This window comes from Oryzias latipes, chromosome 7 (genome assembly GCF_002234675.1).
Source record: "Oryzias latipes chromosome 7, ASM223467v1".
In the NCBI taxonomy this organism is placed as follows: Eukaryota; Metazoa; Chordata; class Actinopteri; order Beloniformes; family Adrianichthyidae; genus Oryzias; species Oryzias latipes.
In genome coordinates this window covers 16,131,935-16,142,380 of record NC_019865.2, presented here as the reverse complement: position 1 = coordinate 16,142,380, position 10,446 = coordinate 16,131,935, and the positions used below count along the sequence as shown (strand labels likewise).

Here is a 10,446-nt window from a genome sequence, read left to right as displayed (position 1 = left end):
TACAGCATCCCAAAATAAATCACTGGCATTTCTCAGTTTGCCATTTTTACACAATTTCCAGCATTGTCGGGCTGAAGTTAAAGCTCAGTGTTTGTGCAGAGCTTTGCTCTCTGCGTGCTCCTGGCCAGCCTGATGACCAGATGGGTCAGTGGCAGAGTAGTCAGCGCTTGCCGGGGCCCCTTCTGCTCGCTGCATGGGTCCACTCTTGGGATCAAAACCCCAGAGATGAGAAATGCAGAGCCCTGATCACAAGATACACATCCCTGCAGGCTAAGCTGACACATTTGAACATGCACAACCCCACACAGGTAAATCCAGGCGAATTCACTGCTTTTGCAGATGCTGGAGTGCTCTTTATCTCTATTGTGCAGCAATTTTACTGAGCCTAAGCAGAGACCTGTCAGCGCATCGTTTTATTGATTAACAGAAAAATTAACAAAAGACATCATAGCCGGGTTTAATAAGCTGGAGGCAGATTTGACATTCTATCATTCCAGACAAGAGGTTGAAGACGCGTACGTTATTGGAGTGATATTTTTCTTGCCATGTCATGTAGAAATTTAGTCAAGTCATCTTCGGCTGCTATCACAGTCCATTAAATCCATTGTGAAGATGCATAATTGATGCCGCCTTTGGGTAGAGTTTAATCAAATGAAGAGTGCTTCACACTCTACTGCCATCTGAAAAATGAGAAGCACTATCACTGGAATGTGGTTCAGAAATCACGCTTTGGACTGATTTATCATCATTTAACTTTTTGCATAATTCCCAAAGAAAAAATGACAAATTATTAAAGCTTTCTAAAGCAATTTCCCAAAAGAAATGGATATACTTGTAATAAGTTCCAAGTAGAAACACTGGAGTGACACACTCACAAAAAACTGTTGTGATTTTCTTTTCCTGTTTACTTTACTGGTGGTGAGGGAGTACAGAGGCAGGGGGCTTTGCTTTCGAATTAAATTTTACACCCAGTCAGCACCTACGCATCTGCAGGATGTCACCTCCTGTTAAAGCTGTGTGTGATGCGCTTTCGTTTAAAAGCTGTTGCCTTTTGTTTCTGAGCTTTTTCATCATTTGTTTGACGAGCGCTACAAGTGCTCCCCTTTCATCTGTGAAGACTACAAACCTCTGTGAATGAGTTGCATCTTTTCACGCAGAGAAAGGAGAAAGGATGAGCAACACTTTCACAAGACGTATGCCTGCTATCGTGCCTCTTTTCTCCATGGATGCGTTTCTATGACGGGGGTAGGAAATTGGAGAAAAGAGGCAGATTAGTGCACCTACTCAGCTGTGAATTCTCAAGAGCATTCGTCTCACTCTGCCATCTTAGTAACAAAGCAGTCAATTAGATCCATGAAGTCAGACCTGAAATTTTCAGAAAATCTTTACATGGATGTAGAAGTTTAGATGTCGACGAGATCAAAGAAAAGGAAGTAGGAGAGGTGAAGCATGTAAACTCAGATGAGTGAGGATAAAGGAGGTGACTGAGCTAATTGTGAACAGTCTCCGTCCAAATCTGCAACGACTGTCAAATGAACAAATTTCAAACGTATTCTCTCCACCCACCCAGCTCCATCCCTGCGGTGGGAGTGTGGTGAGCGATAGGAATAAATACCAGGAGACACTAATGTGATGAGAATGATGCCTGGTCTGTTCCGCTGATTAAAAATGCAATAACACTGTGAAGAATCCGTAGACAAATGGGTTTTAGGCAGCACCCGCTGTCCACAGACTAATAAAACAAAAGTCACAGAATTCATTTCTAGCAATATTCCTTAAAAAACTTTATCGGAGTATATCAGCTGCTGAGCCACATCATTTATTTTGTGAGCTTTCTTTAGATGATAATTAGTGGCTTCGAGGAGGCATAGATGTTATGACTCATGTCTGACAAGTGACTATTTTCCTGCAATGGGATCTTTAAAAGCGCAGTGCCCTTCACCAACAGGTCTGGGTTCCTGAAAACAGCAGAGACATGGAAGAAGGACAGATGCTGGGAACCAAAAAGCACCATAGGAACGTTAAATGCAGCCAAATAAAAATAAGAGGACTGAAGAGTGTCTTTATCGTGCACCATGTTATATCAAGCTTCAGTTGGTCCCTGACGAGAAGCAGATAAGGTTTCACTCGGGCTGCAGTTGGATAATTGGACATTTATGGAGAGATAGGAGAGCCCTGGGCCCAGGAGCCATGAAACAGAGCTAATCTGGACTCAGCATCAGTAAATTGTCTGTGAAAGAGCGCATCAGAAGCCCTGACAAGATAAAGAAGGCTTTCCTGAGAGGCGGAGCCGGACCAAAGTGACATAAAAACTCAGATAGAAGAAAGCCCAAGTCTTTGGTGCTGGCACTTTTACATGCCACATGAACCGCTCAGTGAAATGGGTATTTCTTGGAACGACAGTGTCAACTTGTCATCCAATATAGGTCACGCAGTCTTGTAATTCATTTGACAGCATGGACAGTTTTGACAACTGTGTAACAAGACAGCTTCCAAGAGCCATAGTTCTTTAGAAGCTTTTTTGTGGTTTTAAAAAGCTTGTAAAATCTATTCTTTAATATTAACTTCTCGACATCTAATTAATTTTACTTCATCTTAATTTGAGAAATTTCTTTGCAAAAACAACAACTTTTTCACGCAAACTTTTAACGAATATGTCTTTTTCTGCAGATTTCCAATAATGTCAGTTAAACTGTGCTTAGTTTGAGTCATTTATTAAAAAATATAGTCAAGTAAAAGTGCATTCATATTGATAATACCTTTACTGGGAGATGACAAACTATTTAAGAAAATTTAGAAAATTGGAATGATCTGTTTTCACCAATGAACTTGACTTTCTTCTTTGGAATCTGCCTTTCTCTCAGAGTATCATAATAAGTGGCTTCACTATAATTTTCTTCTGTTGTTTCCCAGGTGTTGCAGTCAGTGAACATGGTGCAGGTGGGCCTTGAGAGACCAGGGCCAGTTTCAAACATCTGCGTGTACAAACCAAGGCTCTGTTTTTTTTTTATGTTGTTCAAGTACAGCTGTGTTAGTCTTTTACCATCTTCATCGTTTTTACTTACTTTTGAAGATCCTAAAATAAAACGCTATTGCTTGCACTGTTTTATTGCTGTTTTTGTTTTTGCTAAGCTCTAAATCTAACTTTGTTAGAAAGCCTCTGCTTCCACACAAACACTGACACAAGCAATTAATTTGCTAGGGGAGAGGCTAGTCTTAATTGGGTATAAGCAGGATTTTTCTTGGCTGTGTGCAACAGAAAATGACAGACTGTGTGTATGAGAAGCAAAGACCATCTGGTCCCACAGGAGCTGAGAGCGATGCCAAACAAATGAAAAGAGAAACAACAGAAAACCTACACGGGTAAGTATACCATTCCCCGCTCTTTCCTATTCTGACACGCAAAAGATGAATTGTCATCTCTTGGCCATATATCATTAGCTTATGTGACAACCAGAGGGAGATGCTTTATCTGCGAAGAAGCTGAAGTCTCTGGTGAGTGGTCTATTCATACTTTTTATATAGAGATCGGCATAAAAACAGTGGCCTTGCATCTGCATGCGGGAGCTTAAATAACAAGAGGCTAGCATAATGGCATGGTCATAAGCCAAATTAACCTGACATGTTACAGTATATCACTCATGACGGTGATGGGTGTTTAGACTTGGAAGGAGCAGAAAGGAAAGGGAGGGGGGCTTTGATGCTGAACATCCTCTCCTCTCACTGGCCTCTATCGCCGTTTGGCCAGTTCACTGAAGCCTTAGTCACATGCACCTGGATGGGGGCTGACCCATACGAGTGATGGTTTTTTTTGTAGAAAGGAGGGGCTGCATCTTAGGAGGACCGCAGTCTAGAAATTCCCCCTGAAGCTCATGCAACCACCTTATGGGACGTCATTAAAATGGAACGTACCAATGTATAGTGTGTGTGTGTGTTTTAAGTGTATCATGAAATATTCATAAACAAATGTAAGTTATACGAACTTATGACGTACGAGTGATGTTGGCGTGCGGAGCCTTTAGTGAGGTGCGTGCACAGGCTTTTCACTGACCACATGCAAATGCTTCACACAAGGTGTGTAGGAGATATGCAATTGCTCGTAAGATGGCCATAGAATGCTCACACAAACTACGCTGTCCAATGTCTTCATTTCCAACAGTTGGGCTGCACGCAAGGAGTGTGCAACGGGCGCTAAAGGAACACGCACCTTTCCTGTGAAAGCAATTACTCAGCGTGCAAGATTTGGGGCGATTGAAAAAAATGAGAAACACGTACCATGTGTTAGCGTCTCCCTCACTTATCCTGTTTCTTAAGTGTTCTCTACAACCTGTTGCCTGCAGCATGCTCGTAAAAAAAACATTTTCACCTGACTACAGGCTCACTACGGTCTTAAAATTTTGTGCGGGTCACTTGTGTGCCCTGTACCTGTTTTTTGCCCACAGATGGCCCATATCCACACGTAAGGGTGGATGTGACTAACGTATAAAATCCTGTGACCTCAGGTTGAGATTCATTTCAGGCTCTTTTTTTTTTCCGGCTTTCAGATTCCTTTAAAAAACAAATTTCAAATCTGACTTAAAGCCACCTCCAATCTGTGCTAAAATAATGTGTTGTCTGGTTTTGTTGGATAAAAGATAACAAAACAGTTTTATTTAATGTTCATGCTTTGACAGACATCACAACATACTTGCATGATTCCTCTGACATTGTTTCCCTTAACATAACCGTTCAAAATAGCTGGTACAAAACTCTGTCAAACAAACATGCTTTCACCTATTCAACATCATTCTTTTTTGGTAGAAATTAACAAACTACAGGTATGTTGGAGCTCGACGTCGTTTCCAGAGTTTATTTGTTCTTTTTTTTCAGTTTACATCAAATATAACAGACATACATTGGCACATGCAAAGTGAACACTTTGTGGTGCTTTTCATTGTCATCCAAATCCAACTGAATAAAGAGCAGATATCTACTTTTTTGTGTTTACTCCAAACATGAAAATACTCTCAAATATTTACAAAAAATATACATACAATACCTATCACACAAATGAAATAATCATCTGGGACTGATCTGAGTTAAAAAAAATCCAAATACTGCATGTGGCAGAGAATGCTGTTTTAAGGTAATTAAATAAACATCAAGAAAAGAGGCACAGAAGAAGAACACTGAAAACAATGTAAGACAGAAATCTGAAAATGCAAACCTCAAGAGAATATGGCTTTAATGGCATTTTTAAAGAAAACTATCTCAAAGCAGATCCATTGTTCGTTTTTTGTCCTCCTCCACAATGACCCCCTCTCAGGAGGAAAGCCATTCCGTGTCAGGGACAGATAAAAGGACCACAACACAAGTTCACAACCTGCAGTTTGTTTCTCAGGGCCGACGACGCAGACACACAGGCCCGGACCGCCGCCAGCTTCTGTCAGGCCTCATGGATCATGTTCGTCTGATGATGGGATGTCTTCCACAGCACTGGAATGCATCGGTACTGCAGGAATATCAGCTCTCTGCCTTCATGCGTTCTGTTGCAGTTTTCTTCTGCTTTTCCAACACATACAAAAGGACAGCTTTTGTTTCCATGCAGATCAGATCCTGAGATTGTTGTAACTCACGTATGTTTTCTTTGTTGCTTGACCTGAGAAAAGCGGGGAGGGAAAAGAAACAAGTTTACTTTGAGGGCTGCCAAAACAAATGTAAAAAGCGAAGCCTCCAGCTGTGGTAAATAGCATCCATATCGGTAAAGTCTAACTGCTGTGCTGTGAATTCTTATTGCCAGCTGTGAGGAATCGGGAGCAATATTTCAGCCTAGTGTATCATTTCAACTCGCTGTGCCCCTGTGTAAAGCCTCCGTTTCTATTTTCAGATGCTAACTAGTGATAAAAATCACAAACACCACACAAGTGGGCACCAAACAAATGCTAGGGCATGCAATGCGATCCCAGTCTAGATTGCCATGGAAACGTATCAGAATGTGGCTGAATGCCTGGTTACCATTTCTGTTTCTGTGTTCTGCTGTATAGGCATCATTGTGAGAACCAATTTAAGTTTTTAACCTTCAGAGTGAGAACATTTCTTTTCCTGTAAAGTCAGTCATTTTATTTTACTGTCAGCATTTTTATTGAATGAATTGGTTGGTTTTGGAACCAGAGGAGTTTGTAACAAGAGAGATTTAGGGAATTATGCTAGTTTAGGTGACGGACAGCAAATATGAATATATATTAATATAGATGGTATCGGTCTGTAAAAAACAAACAAACAAAAAGTTTGTTACACATTCTTTTAATCTCAAATATGACTGTAAATTCTGATTCTACTGCTTTAATGTTGCCATGGTCACTAGTTCTCATGGGCTTTGCAATTAAAACACCATTTCTTAACAGCTGAATTTTGTGGTCTCAATCTATTACAATAATATGATGAATAAAACATTAGTTAATGCAGCTTCTTGTTGCAAATCATTCAAAGTGAGAACGATCGGTCCTTTTTTTTACAGATATCATTTGTGTGTGTTTGTGTGAGAGGGTGTGTTTCCCAGTCTGGAACTGATTCAATTAGCTTTTCTTTCTTAATTGTTTTTGATAATGGAAACTGCTTGTCTTATCTCACCCTACAACCTTCCTTATCAGTAATTCCATCCCTTGTCAGGCTGCATCTTTTTAACACATTCTACAGCCGGAGTTACATAAATTAAATCTGAAAAGCATCAAAGCATCTACAAACAAACCAACAAGCTTGCTGTGAAAATTGTGCAAAACATTAAATCATTTCGAAAGAATTACAGGGCAAGTGTTCCTATCTGAAAAATGTAATCATGAAGATATTACACCGTATCAATATCAACGTAAATCTGCAGAATGGCTAATGCTCCAAATCCCATAAATCACTGGGAGTCATCTCATGCAGAGCTGATGGGTCCTAAAAGGGAGCTGGTTGTTGCTCTGATGGTTACAGGAATTGACAGACAGTCTCCAGGGATGGTGTAGGCACAGTTCAGGTTTCGGTGCGGTCATGCACATAAATTCGCCATTAATAAATGTCACTTCCACTGTTGCTAAAAAAGAAGGGCAAGAGGAGGAGAGAGTGTGTGGGGCAATGGGACGAGGCGGCAAAGAATTCACGTTGGATGGACAGAAGGTGAGGAGCGTACAGTCCTGTTGGAGGAGGGAAAGGGGGGGGCCTCCAGAGGTTGAATGACCCGCTTAGGGATTTTTAATCTGCTGCTACACATGTTATAATTTTACCCTCTAATTTAAAGCATGAATTGAGTCAATGAGTCACATGTGTGACAGGAAAATTTATACTCCCCATCCCCTTATACACTCGCTCAGCTCTGTGACTTACATGTGTGAAACCCACACGTTCACAACCATGCACGCTCACAGTTGCACAGGCATGCGCACGTTTGCTGCCCTCACGACAGCCGAGTGCGACAACTGGTGGGTTTTTGGAAGAACTCCCAGTAAAATCCGTTACCTCGAGGACTGGTTGAGGGATTGGTGCCCCTTTGGCTGCCATGATTGCTGTATGTTATTAGAACTGTTGTGAAAAGGAGTGTTGGAGGCTGTGATGTGTGATTTGCATGAACTGTCAATCTTCTCTCCCTTTTTCCTGACATTTAAAGAAAAGGGGAAAAAAAACTCATGGTAATGTGCATCTATTCTAAATCATATCTTTGTCATGTCTTTCTTGCTTAAACCTGTAATTTTTCTGCTTCTTAACCAGAACAAACTGCTGAGAATATTTAGGCTGCATCGCTCATGTAGTAATTCTTGGTTTTATCTTTGCTAACAGGATCATACTTGCTATTTCAGAGGAGGAGTGGTGTGAGTAACACACACCAGAGTGGCAGATTATCTCCCTCAATTGTCTGTGATAAAGCCTTACTTCTCTAAATCTCTCCACATGGTAAGTTCCCCCTTCGTCTTTGGTGCTCGCTGCCGTGCACTTAGGCTAAAGGTCTCGCGATTTATCAGGATAAAAGATAATAGACTTCTCCCCTCAGGATATGACACACATTTCTCACCCTGTCAACACTCAATTAAATGAGAGGAATGATAGTTATTATACAAGAAATAAAACACTGAAGGAAGCTGGGACAAACTAGAAAAAAAAAAGTTTCAATTAGAAAAATAACTATATTGATGAACCAGATCCGAGCTCCAGGAGTTTAGTGATCTGTGGCATTTATTGATACAGATACTTCCATTCATTCATTAAACAAAGCTACCATATTTTTTGGAGTACAAGTTTTTTTTTTTGCATAGTTTCTTCTGTGCATTTTTAAGGAGAAATGCGATGAGCCTAAAAACTTAATGGTAGCTTCTCCCACACATGTCTGGAGCGTCTAGTTCATGAACACGTGTTTGGACAAGCCCTGAGCATTTAATTTGAAATGCATTAAAAGAGGCAGAGGACGCAAATTTGTCACGTAGATTGCGTTCGGTGTGAACGCAGCAGTACTCCAGGCTTAGCAGATTTGTTCAGAAGCGTTTTTACTTCCAAAAGTATGACTTCCACTTCGGAGTGTTCTATATGTCATTCTTTCTTCTTTATATTTTCTTTTTTGGCTCTTGTGAATTACACTCTGGTAATAGTTGAAAATAAATAATCAAAAAGTAAATTTTTAATGATTTTCCACAAATAATTTTGCATAAAAATGGGATTACTCAAGTATTACCACAGAAAGAGGAATGATATAGTTTGCTAAAAAAAGGGATATTTTTTTTCTCATTACAATATTTGAACCATTATAATATTGATCAATATCAATTTATTTTAGCAACAATTCTTCTGTTATTCAGCTGAAAGCTTTCTCTTGTGAAATGTGGTGGGCTGTAAAATTGAGTTTGGTTTGTCTTTTGCGGACATGTTTGTAACTTCATGGGTTCCTCCTCACATATTGTCACTCACTCATTGGGTCTGCAGCAGGATTCTCGCACAGCTCAGTCCTCGCCTCCCCGTTGGGCCTCTCGCTGGGCTTTTGGGACAGCCGGGATGACATTGTGGCAGCAGTGACCACAGCCTTGAAGCTGCGCTTCCTCTTCTGTACGTTCAGCTCAGGGTGGAAAATAATGATGTACACCTTGGGCATGTAGAGCATGCCCAGTGCAACTGAGGCACTGAGGTTCATGGAGATGGTTAAGGTGGTTGTCTGAATGTACAACTGGAACACACACAGGTAAAACGCAGAGTTAAAAAAAGCAGCATTTGCAGTATACATAATAAAAAAGGGCGAGGTCTTTATTTGTAGTTTGACCTTTGGCTGCTCCCTGAGGCAGACAAACATGCTCTGAATAGCATTAAAACATTATAAAAAAAAATTAATAGCTAGAAATCAAAAAATAGAAAATATGTATCTGTGAAGAAGAAACACTTTGTTATGCACTCTCACAGCTAAGATGTTATAGAAAGCTTTGGACAAATCAAAATCTTATCAAATAAAATAAAAAAGTGACTTCCTTTTTGAAAAATTTCCTGCAGCAGGGCCTGGTGGTTGAAACAGGTTGTTATATTACTATTGTGTACCTTTATAATGAGTATATTTGATAATCAGCACTTTATAATTCAAGATGCAACTTGCTGATATATGATCAGAGGTATTAGTGACAGTAAATATATTTAAAAAAAACATAATCTATTCCTCCATGTATTTGTCTACCTGTACAGCAGCCTACAATCTCTCAAATGCATGTGCACACTCACAATAACTCTAGAGGTCAATTAAAATAATCTGTTAAACTAACATCCATTTATTCATGTAGCGCCACAAATCAAGTGTACAGGAAAAATCCATGAAAGGCATTAGGAGGGCAAGCAAACTCCATTTTAACAAACACTTTATGTCAGTTCAGCTGAAATGGACTCTTAGCATTGCTTAAATGTCAAAATCCAATGCATTTCTGAGACAGACTTTGAGGAGCTTCTTGCTTCCCACGCTATTGATTCCACCTTGTTTTTACATTTTTCCTTGATAGACATGACCCCTCATATCATGAATACATATACTGTAGACTATAATAAGCTTAGAGCAAAGAACTTTTACATTTTCAAAAGACACTTTGACCCACCAGGATGGGTAGTATTATTTTTTCAGACAACAAAGCCATGAGTGTTTTCTTTTCTTGAGTTGTTTCACTGCTTTCACTTTATTTTTTTTTACTATATTATTTAAAAAAAAGCTCAATATAAAGCTGGATTTCAACATGGCAGTTGTCCTGTACTGACTAATCAGTCTTTAACCAGGCCTGGGGAGGAAGTGATCTGTATTTGCTTTGCTTCACAATGTTACACAGCTGAAAACCTCTGTGATGTGCAACATGAACAATTATACAGCAGAAAGATGTCGCAAATATTTGTTTACCCATTTGGTTTTCCAATGTTGACAACTTTGCAGAGGGATACATGGGCATGTTCACAAGGGACTAACATATAGATAAAGGTGTT

The 10,446-nt window shown here is 39.9% G+C and overlaps 1 protein-coding gene across 1 annotated transcript in view; it reads right to left on the bottom strand.

The window, feature by feature from the left end:
• Window positions 1-4,628: 4,628 nt before the first annotated feature.
• The window catches only part of LOC101165481 (metabotropic glutamate receptor 7), a 74,511-nt gene continuing 68,693 nt past the window's right edge, over window positions 4,629-10,446 (bottom strand). The window contains exons 9-11 of the mRNA XM_020704723.2: window positions 8,914-9,166; window positions 5,616-5,638; window positions 4,629-5,541 (exon numbers count right to left, since the gene is read on the bottom strand). Coding sequence (XP_020560382.1) covers window positions 5,503-5,541; window positions 5,616-5,638; window positions 8,914-9,166 — 315 coding nt within the window. The 3' untranslated portion in view covers window positions 4,629-5,502. The remainder of the gene's footprint in view (window positions 5,542-5,615; window positions 5,639-8,913; window positions 9,167-10,446) is intronic.